The sequence below is a fragment of the Trachypithecus francoisi genome, unplaced genomic scaffold, assembly GCF_009764315.1.
Source record: "Trachypithecus francoisi isolate TF-2019V2 unplaced genomic scaffold, Tfra_2.0 Lachesis_group8, whole genome shotgun sequence".
In the NCBI taxonomy this organism is placed as follows: domain Eukaryota; kingdom Metazoa; phylum Chordata; class Mammalia; order Primates; family Cercopithecidae; genus Trachypithecus; species Trachypithecus francoisi.
In genome coordinates, this window is record NW_022681473.1 from 68,595,295 (window position 1) to 68,609,870 (window position 14,576).

The 14,576-nt window shown below is 35.9% G+C and overlaps 1 protein-coding gene across 1 annotated transcript in view; it reads right to left on the bottom strand.

Moving 5' to 3' along the window:
- RSF1 (remodeling and spacing factor 1) overlaps positions 1–14,576 on the bottom strand; it is a 167,156-nt gene that overhangs the window by 38,768 nt on the left and 113,812 nt on the right. The window contains exons 6-7 of the mRNA XM_033205901.1: positions 2,288–4,062; positions 57–263 (exon numbers count right to left, since the gene is read on the bottom strand). Of these exons, the coding sequence (XP_033061792.1) occupies positions 57–263; positions 2,288–4,062 (1,982 nt within the window). The remainder of the gene's footprint in view (positions 1–56; positions 264–2,287; positions 4,063–14,576) is intronic.

The window sequence follows — 14,576 nt, forward strand, 5'->3', positions numbered from 1 at the left end:
GGGCAACCTCACCATGTCTGTGATATGAGTATTGTTCATTTATATCAGGTACATACAAGCTCAGGATGGTTTGGAAGGCCACATTTTTTGCACGGTTCATCATCATCTGCTAGGATGGCTTCTTCACTTTCCTTTTCTTCTCCCTCTTCTGAGGCTGCAGATGATTTTTCACTGTCAGACCCTTCACTTTCATCATTGCTGGAGTATTTCCATCTGCCACGTGTCCGAGAACCAGTCCATCGAACTTTGCCTTTGGGTTTTACCTTGTATAAAATAAAAAATTGGGATAATTTGATATAAGAATGTCTTTTAAAAATCTCCTGATTCCATGTCCATTGTATAATATTCAGCCAATATACCAAAAAAAGGAGAAAATTATTATCATCTCATCATCAGATATAGCTATGGTTAAATTTTGGTATATATTTCCACTATTTTTTCTAATTTTTGTTTTCTTTTTTCTTAAAATTGAACTATAATGAACATTTGGTCTTATATTTTTCCTACTCATATTCTCCTAACATTACTATAAATGCCATTACATAACTGTTTTATCTAATCCTCTACTAGACATTTAGGTAGTTGTTTCCCATGTTTTTCACTTTCATCAACAATGTACTGTATCTTTATAAATATTTTTACACACATCTCTGTGGTTAGGATAAATTCCTTGAAGAGGATTCTGGGTCAAAGGTCATGTACATTTTAAATACTTTATAAGAGAATGATGACTATATTCTCACATATTTTCATGTAAAAATTTAAAATCCTGTATTGGAGATACATTTTAAATTTTAAATAAGCCAGAACTGCATTAAAAAAATCTTGACAAACTTAAAAATATATACATTCAGAGAACAAATTTACAATGTGATTCACAGCTTTTTATTGTTTAGTTTTTTACTCTTTCAACTTGTATTTTAGTTTATTCCTACACTATAGTTCTCCAGCAAAGAACAAAATTAATTCTAACAACAAAAGAGGAAACTTCAAAAAAAAATCATTAAAAATTCAGTATTTCAGGGAACACAGGATCACTTATAATGAAAAATGATCTGATTGTTTAAATAAATTAAAAAGAAAAGTAGCACTTTTGATTATGAAAAATTCCCATAGACTAGCAAAAGACTTGTAAAATATTTTGCTTAAAATAACAGGGTCATAGAAAAGGGAATTCTGATGAGTAACACCAATATTAATGAGTAAAATGGGGAAAATAGGCACTGTCATACACTGGTAATAAGATGCTATATTAATGGGGCTTTTTTGGAGGGCAATGTGGAAGTAGCTATCAAAACTTAAAATATACATGTCCTTTGACCCAGCAATTCCAATTCTAGGAGTCTATTCTAAAGAAATACTCACTCATGTCCAAAAGGATCTTCAATGCAGCATTGCCTGTAATAGTGAAAAATTGGAAACAACCTAAATGTCAATCAGTAAGTGAGTGGTTAAATAAACTGAGGTACATCCACACTATGGAGTACTGTGTGGCCATTAACAAGCAAAAGTATGCTATACTGACATGAAGAATTCAGAGACATTTTAAGTAAAAAACTCACAGAAAAATGAACATATTTGATCCAATTTTTAAAAATAAGTACATATTTATGAACATCCATATAAATGTATGAAAAAGGACTGGAGGGCCGGGCGCGGTGGCTCATGACTGTAATCCCAGCACTTTGGGAGGCCAACGTGGGCGGATCACCAGTTGAAGAGATAAAGATCATCCTGGTCAACATGGTGAAATCCCACCTTTACTAAAAATACAAAAATTAGCTGGGTGTGGTGGCCCGCACCTGTAGTCCCAAATACTTGGGAGCCTGAGGCAAGAGAATCACTTGAACCAGGGAGGCAGAGGTTGCAGTGAGCTGAGATCGTGCCACTGCACGCCAGCCTGGCAACAGAGCAAGACTCACGTCTCAAAAAAAAAAAAAAAAAGGACTGGAAAGATACTATACCCCAAACTGTTAATAGTGGCAATTATCCCCAAACTGTTAATAATGGCAATGGGGAATTCTCATTCTATAATTCTACAGGTTGGATATTATTTGAATAGTTAACAAGGAGAATATATTTCTATACTACTTTTAATTTCTTAAAAAAGTTAAAAGATGACAAGAGTATAGAGTATAAGAGTATAAAGTCTGAAAAGGTATCTCAGAGGAAGAAAGACACTTTTTCAGTTGTCTTTGATGACTAAGTTTTAGACAAAACCAAAAAACCTATGAACATATAGAGACAAATATTTTTAATTAAAAATTAAAACAAGTAGAAGTTTTACCTTGCTTACTTTAGAATTTGTATCCTTCTCTGATTTTTTCAAAATTTCCTTTTTGTCAGTTTTTTGCAAAGCTGTTGACTCTTCCTCCACCTCATCTTCTCCTTCCCCTCTTTTTTTATCAGCTTTCTGATCTCTGATCTCAGCCACTTTTGCAGTGGGTCTAGATATTCTTGGAGATCTTCTTAAAGTACGACCCACATTTGTTTTCTCCTCTTCCTTTTCTGTCTTTTCTTGCTTATTTTCTGGTTCTAGAACTTTGGGGGGAGAATCAGTCTTCTTTTTCCGACTTGATATCCTGATTGTTAATTTGATGCCTTCTTTCTGCCTTTCAGAGGTTATCTCTGTATTTTCTGAGGCAGTGGCTACTTCTTCAGGAACCAACTTATATTTGAATTTGCTTTTTTGCATAGAACCCTTTGTCTCAGAAGGCTCCTCTATGCCAGAGGTCTGGGCATTGTCCAGATTATCCATTTCTACCTTTGTGAACTCAGAATCCTCTTTTAGGGTTTCTAGGTCTACTTTTTTCACAGACTGACCACCAACAGTACCTGTACTCTGGCATTCTACCAATTCTTTTTCTGAAGCCAGTTTCTCACAGTGGTCAATCATATTAGATGGTGGAGAAGTTTCAGCTGCCTCAGGAGAGCCAGGCTTTTCTGACTCTAGAGTACTCTTTGGAACTTCTTCTGGTATTGGACTCAATCTTTGTGTGTCCTTATCAAGGAAAGTCTTTTTGGACTTCTCTAACTTTTCAAGACATTCTAGGATTGGTGGGCGCTTCTCCTTCTTAGTTTTAGGAGACTTTTCTTCAACTTTCATGGTACACGACTCAGTTGTAGATAAAGCAGTTTTTAAAGAGAGATCTTTTGCCATCTCAGAAGACTCAAGAGAAGTTTCCATTTCTGGAGGACCGGGTTCCTCTATTTGTGCTTTTTGACTATGGATGTCTAAGACTGATATTGAACTATCTGCATCTTTCCTCAAAGAGGCTGCTTCTTTCTCAAGCTCACCTATATTCAAACTCGTTATGACAGAATTTAAGGACTCTGTTCCATTTCCCTCCATGATGATATTTCTGTCCTTAGAGGGGCTATAGCTCTCTTCCTTTGTCTCATAAAACTTTGTCTCTATTGGTTCTGTCTTAAAATTTGGAGCTACCCTTTCGTCACTAACTTCTCCATTTACCAGCTGTTTCCCTTCATAACCCAAAGCGGTGATTGTAGAGATCCTTTTACAAGTCTCTTCCTCTTGTTTTATTTCATCTTTCAAAAACTCTTTTGTTGGAGTAACTGATTTACACAAAGGTCCCTTGACTGGACTGTCAAAATCATCACTCAGTTTAATTTCTCGTTTTTTTAGTGGTATCTTGGCCTGCTGGTCATTTTTAAGTTTCTCAGTTTCTTCAGTAGATTTCTCAGTAATTTCGTGAGAAAATTTAATATTGCCACCAAATTCGATCCTTTCAGGCTCCTGCGCCACTGGCCTCTCCATGCTACTTTTGGTATCTTTAGGATCTGCTCTACACTCCTTCACTTCAACTTTAATGGGTTTGACATTTTCCTTGAAGGAATCACTTTCTTCTTTGATAATCTTTTTTTCTTCATTTTCTGGCAAAGGTTTTTCTAGCTTCACTATGACTGGCAGTTTCACAAGTTCCTTTTCATCTTCTTTTTCTTTTTTCACAGTAGTCTCTTCTAGAACATTGGCTGTAGAACGGTTTTCTATATCCATAGGCTGCTCCTCACTTTTCATCTTCTCACTTTCTTTCTGTTCCTCTAAAAATCAGAAAAAGTTTAATTACATGAATAGAAACTTTCAAGGCTATAAAATGTAAGTCTTAGTATAATGTATATTTCCATTTAAAGTTTCTATTTTAAAAGAGGTAGCCTTTGTCATTGGATATTTGACAATAAAAAATAAAATCTGACAATGAAGAAAATTATAAAAATGTTGAAATACAACTTCTAGATATTAAAAAACATATTTAGAAAAATTTAGGTTTCTGATTTTTACTTTTTGTTTCAGTGTTCTCAATGGATTGCAAATATTTATGCAGTTCAAATAATTTATTCAAATTCAAGAGATGGCTTAAAAACATAAAATTGAAAATGCTACATAAAACATTTCCAAAAGACCATATTTGTTTTACAAACTGACAACTGTTCTTTTTCGCAAGTCACTGAGCACTTCATTTCACTTGTACCAGGAACACGGCAGTGGGAAAACGAAAAATATAGAAAGACAAAAAGCCCGTATCCTATTACCCAGAGGCAATCACTAGTAATATTTTAGGTTACTTCCTTCTGGTATTGTATATTTTTCAATAAGTTGGTATCATGTTGCCTCAATTTATTCGTTGAAACACTGGCACTTTCTTACGATACTAAATGCCTTTTATAAAAATTGAGTTTAATAATTATATAACAATCTTCAATGTGATCATATTACAACTTACTTTATCAAATGCCACCACTGAACATTTCAGAAGTTAGTACTATACAAAGAAATTGTTTAGATTTATCTGTCAATTCTTCTTTATACCTTATTGGCTATATATTTTCAACTTTTATGGAGTACCTAATACTGGTGCAGATTTAAACATAACCAAAGCTATATTCAGTAAATAGCATAATCTCTGAATAGGATTATAGAGATTGCATTACAGAATATATTAACTACTAATTTTACTTACATTTTTAATCCCTTCACCTTATCCTTGCTACTGAAAAACCTAATTCTAAACAAAGTTTTACTAAGATATAAACTTTTTCCAAAAATTTTGAAATGATTCACATCAAATTGATAAACCAGTTAGGATATATTTCATGGAATAATGGGATGGAAAGAAGTGAGAAGATAAAGCAGGATATGTTTTTTGAAATGAAAATTTAACATTTCATTAAAAGTGAGTATTTTCATTACAAACCACCGTTTCTTTTATGTCCAATGATGTTGCAAATAAAAAAGCCAAGAACCATTTAGAACCATTCAGGGTCTGAGAGTTAAGCAACTGTAATCAGTATTTCTTCCTTCTTTAGAAAGTCAGTGCTGTAGGGAATGCCGCTAAAATATGTCAAGAGATGACAGCAAAAAAAAAAAAAAAATTTAATTCAAAATATAAAATAGTTCTACTACAGCATAAATAAGGTAAGAAAAAAACAGAGATGACAGTAATTACCTAATTTGTATGTTTTCTCTTTCCCACTGATAAAACAGGTTTGATAAATTCTCATTTAATGAGATTAGCTAGTACATCAGGAAATTTAACTAAATGAACACCTTATTTAACAGTTAAAATACTGATTACTATCTTTAAAAATAACTTCAACCGCCACGTGCAACGGTTCGCGCCTTTAATCCCAGCACTTTGGGAGGCCAAATTGGGCGGATCGCTTGAGCTCAGGAGTTCGAGACCAGCCTGGGCAGCATGGTGAAACTCTTGTCTCTACAAAAAATACAAAAAGCTGGGGCATGGTGGTGTGTGCTTGTAGTTCCAGCTATTAGGTAGGCTGAGGTGGAAGGATCATTGGAGCCCAGGAGTTCAAGGTTAACCCTGACCCCTGATCATGCCACTGCATTCCAGCCTGGGTGCATTCCAGCATTGGTGACAGAGTGAGATCCTGTCTCAAAAAAAGAAACAAACAAACAAAACAAAAAAAAACCTTCAAACCAATACTAAGTGTGCACTAAACACAAGTTAGTATTTTTTTATCTCTATTCTGTGGTTCAGAAAGTATCTAAAGATCTCATCATGACCCTGATCCAATGTAAAGTAAGTTTCTCAGTTTCTTCAGTAGATTTCTCTTACGTTTTCATTCGCAGGTAACTGATCTTGGTTTGAGTAACAACACAGCAAAATAAAACAAGAAATGACATTAGGTTCAAGATTCTTCTCAGGTTAACTAATTTAGCTAGTGATGCATCTTTGGGTGTGTCACAAACTCACTGATCTTTCTTCATCTATAAATGAAGCAGCTGGACTAAATAACCTCAACTATTGTTCTCCACTGGTGTTATTTTTCTTTTATTCCAAAAATGTTAAATTCTTGGGTTTTTGTGTATTTGGCTTGGTTCTTTTTTTTTTTTTTTTTTTTTTTGAGACGAAGTTTCGCTCTTGTTGCCCAGGCTGGAGTGCAATGGTGTGATTCGGCTCACCACAACCTCTGACTCCTGGGTTCAAGCGATTTTCTTGCCTCAGCCTCCCAAGTAGCTGGGATTACAGGCATGAGCCACTATGCCCGGCTAATTTTGTATATTTAGTACAGATGGGGTTTCTCCATGTTGGTCAGGCTGGTCTCGAACTCCCAACCGCAGGTGATCCACCCACCTTGGCCTCCCAAAGTGCTGGGATTACAGGCGTGAGCCGACGCCCTGGCCGGCTTGGTTCTTTTAAGAAAAAAAAATGACAACAATTAATATTCTAGCTCCTCTAAATTAAATAAATACGTTTCCAAAATAGTACAGAGAAACGAAGAACTAGGACAGAATATGAACCTTTAAGCACTATAAAAATTAGTGAAAAGGTCAGTGACACAAGGATTTTCCCAAAGTTTGTCAAAAAAAAGTTGTAAAAGAGCACATAAATGAGTTTAAGAGGCATAAAATTTGAAGTGACCAAAGGAAAAATTCACTCCAAAAACTGAAACACAGCATCACATTTCTTCACAAATGAGGTGACTCAAGAGAAGTTGTATCTACTGTGGGTTTTTAAAAGTGATTCATTCATTTACTCAATAAATATTTATTGATCACTTATTATGTGCTTTCTCCACCACCCCTAGCAGAATCACTCTGTAATGATACATTGAATATTCTATATAAGTTAACAGTAGAAGACACTACGAGTTGCCTGCCCATTATCTATTCTCCTCTTCTTTCTTACAAACAGAACGAATTTTGTTCAGGAAGGCACTTGCCTCCTCAAATACCTTAAAGCTGTGAGTCATGTGATCCAGTTATGACCAATGACATGCATGAGGAAGTCGTGGGTGAGAAAGGAGTCAGCTGACTGGTGCCTTTTGCCCTTTTCCCTTCTTTGAGTCCAGATTCTATACACAATACCTGGAGAAGGAGCTGTGATCCCAGCTACGTGGGAGGATTGCTTGAGTCCAGGAAGTCAAGGCTGTAGTGAGCTATGATTGCACTACTGCACTCCTGCTGGGGCGACAAAGCAAGACCCTGTCTCAAAAAACAAAAAACAAAAAAACAAAAAAACCCACCACACAAATAAAATGTTGGATATACAAGTGTTTTATACTATTTTTTATTTGAACTATTTCACTACAAATTAAGACTCCTGGCCAGGTGCGGTGGCTCACACCTGCAATCCCAGCACTTTGGGAGGCCAAGGTGGGTCGCACAAAGGTCAAGAGATTGAGATTATCCTGGCCAACATGATGAAACCCCGTCTCCATTAAAAATACAAAAATTAGCAGGGTGGGGTGGTGTGGGCCTGTAGTCCCAGCTACTTGGGAGGCTGAGGCAGGAGAATAGTTTAAACCTGGGAGGCGGAGGTTGCAGTGAGCTGAGATTGCCCCACTGCACTCCAGTCTGGCGACAGAGCAAGACTCTGTCTCCAAAAAAAAAAAAGAAAGAAAGAAAAAGAAAAAAAGAAAGAAAGAAAAATAAGACTCTCAAAGAGTCAGAAAAACCTTAACGCTTTTGTGTCACCTCCACCTTGGCCAGCTGTGGGACCTTTAGAAAATTACTTGAAACTTTCTAAGTCTCTTTAGACTCTAAACTCTTTAAAAAACTGAAACATAAATATCTATACCTCAAGGAGTAACTGTAAGGATTTTTTTTTTCTTTTTATCTAAGGGGAATTTTTGAAAATGGAGCATGCAAAGTACTTTCACATAGTACTTGGGAGCGACTATTAATTACTTGGCCCGTCTTTTTACCACAAACTTCAGCCACATAGGAAAATTCAGTTTCCCAAAGCTGCCATCACTTTTTTGTTTAACTCTGTTAACTCTGCCTAGTAAGCAATTGCTATTTTGTACCTTTTAAGATTCCTCACTTTCCTAATTTTTTTTAAACTTTTACTTTAGGTTCAAGGGTACATGCACAGGTTTGTTACACAGGTAAACTGCGTGTCACCAGGCTTTGACATACAGATTATTTTGTCATCCAGGCAATAATAAACATAGTATCTGATAGGTAGTGTTTTGATCCTGACCCTCCTCCCACCCACTTTCCTAATTTGTAAAACAACTAAAATAACAGGCACAATCTGGGTTGCCAATAATTGCATACAATACTACATATAAGGCCTTCAGAAGAGTAATACCAGGCAAGCACTCAATGTTTGCCAATATTATTATATTATAGGCAAGATCTTACCTCCTTCAAGCCCAGTTAAAATATCACTCCATTTTATAATTTTATCTGATCCTTTCCCTATAAAGAATTAACGGCTCCTTTTCTTGCGTTTGCACATTGCTTTATACAGACTTCTATAATAGCACTTACTGCCCAGAATTATAATTCTTTATTTACAAATCTATGTGTCCTACCAGTCTTATGAACTACTCTGGGGCAGAATCATGGATTATTCACCTGCAGTAAGACACTCAAACATGTGCTGACTAAATTGAATAAACTCAAATGGCAACAAATTCTAGTCTAAATGCTGGCAAATAACATCAATACTTTTCATGAGGTAGCTTTTACTAACAGGAAGTCTTATGTAGACTGTAAAGCAATATTTAATTAAAAATTCTATGAAGGATATTTCACCAACTTACAAAGTGAGATTTGGGCAAGGACATGATACATTTAACAGATGCTAAGGTATACTGCATTGAAGGATTAATAAATGCATTTACTTAAAAGATCATTTAAAATATAAGCTAAAACTAAAGATCCCAAAACAAAATTAGCCATGGATGTCAACCAACAATACAATGGCTGAAATGTTCAAACTCCACTAGTAATCAAAGAAATTAAAATTCAAAAAGCAGCGAGATTTTTAATTTAACCAACCAGCAAAGTTTTTATTTAGTCATAATGTTCAAAGCTTCTAGATATGGCAAAAGGAATTATGCTCATACATTGGTAGTATTAGCATAAATTAGGTAAAACCATTCAATAACTATTCAATACATATTTACTGAGTGCTTGCTTTACACTTGGAAACCTCATTAAAGAAATTTTCAAAGACAGGGAAACTATCATGGTAGCATGTTAAACGCAAAAAGTAGAAAATAAAACTGCATTTTTCATGTAATCCTAATTCACATAAATAAACCAATAAATCTGTAACCATGCCTAGAATAATGACTAGAAAGAAACAGAACACAATGTCAACAGTATTGTTGCATCTTGATAATAGGATAACAACCAATTTTTATTTTTTGCTTTACACTTTCCCAAGTTTTCTATAGTGAACATGTAATATCTTTTTAATTAGATAAATAAGAAACCCAGTGTGTTTAATGCAGGGAGTGGAGTGACAGGATCAGATATGCACTTCAGAAAAGGTACCTTGGGCCAGGCATGTTGGCTCACGCCTATAATCCCAGCACTTTGGTAGGCCAAGGTGGGCAGATTGTTTGAGCCCAGGAGTTTGAGACCAGCCTGGGCGACATAACAAAACCCGTCTCGACCAAAAATAATTAGCCAGGCATGGTGAAAAATTAGCCAGGCATGGTGGCGCACACCTGTAGTTCCAGTTATACTAGAGGCTGAGGTGGGAGGATCACCCAAGCCCAGGGAGGCTGAGCCTGCAGTGAGCCATGACCACGCCAGTGCACTCCACTCTGGACAACAAAGTGAAACTCTGTCCTGAAAAAATTCCCAAAATAAAACAAAGCCAGTGATATCTATTTTAAGTTAAGGCCAATCCTTCCATTAATGTTTTGCATTTCATATCCTCTAGCCTACTCAGAAAGAGTTTTAATCAAAGTTTCATCATCTCACTTGTTTTAATGAGCTCTCACTAGCTGTAGTATTGAAAACAGATTAAAGTGAATGATGACAGAAACAAGAATAGTTAAAGGATTATTGCAAGATAACTAATTATAAAAGCTCTTCATGGCCATTCATATTGAAAACCAAAATTCTCAATAAACCACAAGGCCCAGTACAACTGGCATGTCCCTCTTCCCACTCTTCCAGAGCCTTACCTGCCCAACCTCTTTTTTCCCCTATTACAAATAGTCCCCACTCATTCTGCTTCAGCTATATTGATAACCTTGCTTTTCTATGAAACAGATCAGCAAACTTTCCATAAAGGGTCAGAGTAAATATTATTAGCTTCCCAAGCCATGGAGTCTGTCACAACTACTTAAGACTACCATTGTAGTGAAAAAGGAGTCACTGACAATCATATGTTAAATGAATAAATAAAATTTAATTAATAAAACAGGTGGCAGGTCAGATTGGGAAGATAAACCCTGGTCAGTCAATCTTTGCTCTAACATAGTAAGTAAGTAGGCTTGCTCCACCTCGGGGTCCTGCCTGTTTTTGTCAGCATAAAAGTCCTTTTTCTCTGGTATTTGCATGGCTTGCTCTCTCAGATCCTTTAGGACTCTACCTAAGTACCAACTCTTCGATGAGTCATTTTCTAGCAACTCAGTCTAAAATTATGTCCCACTTTCTTCCCCAAATTATTTTCCCTCTATACCTCCTTATCACCATCTATACTGTATATTTTATTTACTAATCTTGTTTATTGTTTGATAATTATGACATGTAATCTCCATGATGGGAAAAATTTGACTGATTTTTTTCACGGCTACATTCGCAATACTGAAGATAGTGCATGACAAATTGCACATACTCAATAAATATTTGTTGACTGAAATGAGTGAAATATGACAGGTGAAATATTACCTGTGTCTAAGAGTATATTTCTGCAATTGAAGTTTTGTTTGCCAAAGAAACTTTCACCATTTTGAAAATGTCAACAGACTTAACAGTTTCCAAAATGTGCTCAAATACTGAAATTATCATTTGATACTATCAAGATGCACATAATGGAAAATTTTATGCAAGCTGCCTGCACCATTTCGCTGTATGATAAAGGGATCTGAATTTGTGCCAATTCTTTTTTAAATTTTTTTTATTTTTAGAGACAACGTCTTGCTCTGTCACCCAGGCTGGAGTGCACTGGTATGATCATACCTCACTATAACCTCAAACTTCTGAGCTCAAGCGACCCTCTTGAACCTTTTGTAATCCCAAAGTGCTGGGATTACAGGCATGAGACACTGCACCTGACCAGTGACAATTCTTTTATAACTTTAAAATTTCATGGTACTTACTTGACAAAGGTATCAAGAATTTTTTAATGATTAAGTATAGCAAAGAAAATCACACAAAACAAATGCATAGCTTAATACAGTAGAAGGCAAAAATGAAAAAGAAATTTAGCAGCTACCCCAAGGGAGCTATACGTGCCTTTTCCAATAATAATTCTCTTCTTTGGAAAACAGTATGGCGATTCCTCAAGGACCTAGAACTAGAAGTACCATACGACCCAGCCATCCCATTACTGGGTATATACCCAAAGGATTATAAATCATGCTGCTCTAAAGACACATGCACACGTATGTTTATTGCGGCACTATTCACAATAGCAAAGACTTGGAATCAACCCAAATGTCCATCAGTGACAGACTGGATTAAGAAAATGTGGCACATATACACCATGGAATGCTATGCAGCCATAAAAAAGGATGAGTTTGCGTCCTTTGTAGGGACATGGATGCAGCTGGAAACCATTATTCTCAGCAAACTACCGCAAGAACAGAAAACCAAACACCACATGTTCTCACTCATAGGTGGGAACTGAACAATGAGATCACTTGGACTCGGGAAGGGGAACATCACACACCGGGGCCTATCACGGGGAGAGGGGAGGGGGGAGGGATTGCATTGGGAGTTATACCTGATGTAAATGACGAGTTGATGGGTGCTGACGAGTTGATGGGTGCAGCACACCAACATGGCACAAGTATACATATGTAACAAACCTGCACGTTATGCACATGTACCCTAGAACTTAAAGTATAATAAAAAAAAAAGAAATTACATAAACCCCACAATCCATAATATAATGACACATTTCACTTCCAAGCCAAATTAGAAAAATCTAAAAATAGGCTAATGGACAATAACATTAAGGAACCAACTGTTCAAAGTACAAAACTCTAAAATAGAATCTTGGAAGAAAATACTCTGTTATAAAAATATTGTTTCTAAAATCAATGTTATTTTATGACTATAAAATTCTGTTAAAAAACATTAAAATTGTGTTTTAAGGTTAAAAAAATTCTCTTCTTTACCAAAAATAACTATTATTCTGACTTTTTTAAATTAAAATTTGTTCACAAGTAAAAATTGTATATATGGCAGACAAAATTTGTTGACAAGTAAAAATTGTAAATATGGCAGATGTTTTGAAATATAAATACAGTGTAGAATGGCTAGATCAAGTTAGTTAACATACATATTACCTCACAATATAATTTTTTTTTGTAGTGAAAACACTTAAAATCTATTTGGCAATTTTAGGCATACAGTGTTACTAACTAGTCATCACATAGTACATATCTCTTAAACTTATTCCTTATTTTGTTGATAGTTTAGTTTTACAAGTTTATTTTCTTTTTAAGGATACGTTAATGTTATCCCCTCTATCCCTTGTTTTTCTTGCAATTTATTTGTTCAAGACACTAAATCCACTGTCCTACAGTTTCTAGACACTGCAGACTACATTCCCATGTTCCTCTGTTCTTTGTTTATCCTGTGAATCATCACTTCAACAGATTCAGGTTCAATTTCTGTGACAAAACTACTTATCTGGCGTTGGGGAGTTCTTTATTAACAGGCATATGATATCTGGTTATTTCTCTTTTTATTAGCAGATGTTGATGCTCAATATAAAATCTTTTAACTTATTAGCGATTTCAAAATGATGACATTCCCATTCAATCATTCATTCATCTGTGACTAGTGGAATACTTTTATAAAAACAAGAGTGCTTTACTCATTTACTATCTTGTTACACAGTGGTAAAGTTCATATACAAAAGGAAGGGTAAGTGTTTGACTCGTTATCTTGAGTCATTTTAACATGACTTTGATAACCTCCTTATTACCTGGAGTGACAAGATGATTCTGAGCTTATCATGCTGCAGAACTGAAATCAACCATTTTTCTGATTTTTAAATTGGTTTAGTTTACTGGGAAGTTGTATTTCAAGACCACAATCTGGGCATTGAGGATGCTCACAGGTACTGGGTTGACCAATGTTTCTAAGCCTTTTTAGTAAACAGGGTTAGGACATACACACACACACACACTTTTAACTAAAAAAAAAAAAGGCAAAACAAAACTCACGAGTTCATTCTGATAGTTCGTGTTTTCTTAACCTTTTCTAGCTTACACATTATTTGCTTTTCCCCCACACTGAAAATCTTGGTTTTCAAGGACACAGATGATACAGTAGGTGGCTGGGTGCAGTGGCTCACATCTGTAATCCCAGCACTTTGCGAGGCTGGGGCGAGCAGATCACAAGGTCAGGAGTTTGAGACCAGCCTGGCCAACAAGGTGAAACCCTGTCTATACTAAAAATACAAAAAAATTAGCCGGGCATGGTTGCAGGTGCCTGTAATCCCAGCTACCCAGGAGGCTGAGGCAGGAGAATTGCTTGTACCCTGGAGGTGGAGGTTGCAGTGTTCCCAGATCAAGCCATTGCACTCCAGCCCAGGCAAGAAGAGCAAAAGTCCTTCTTAAACGAAACAAAACAAAACAAAACAAAAAAAGAAACAGAAAAAAAACTTCAAGTGCACTCTCACCCTACTTTTCCTAATGTTAAGAACTTACATAACTAGAGTATAATGACCAAAACAGAAAATTAACATTGGTAAAATACTATTAAACATATTTTACTCAAATTTCACCAGTTTTCCTTCAATGTCCTTTTTTATTCCAGGATCCACGTCTCAGTGTATTCTTTTTCCTTGGTCTCCTCCAACCCTTAGTCTCCTCCATTCCTCATTCTTTTTTTGTCTCTTCTGACCCCGACACAGTTATTCTGTAGAATACCTCTTAATTTGGGCTTGTTTGGTGTTTTCTCTAGATTAGATTGAGGTTATACAATCTAATGTGGAATTTTTTGACAATAATTCCACAACAGTTACGTTGTGCTTTGTATAAAGAGTTACATGATGTCAATATACCTGATATGGTTTGGCTGTTTCCCCACCCAAATCTCACCTTGAATTGTAATAATCCCCATGTGCCTAGCGCAGGGCCAGGTGGAGATAACTGAATCATGGGGG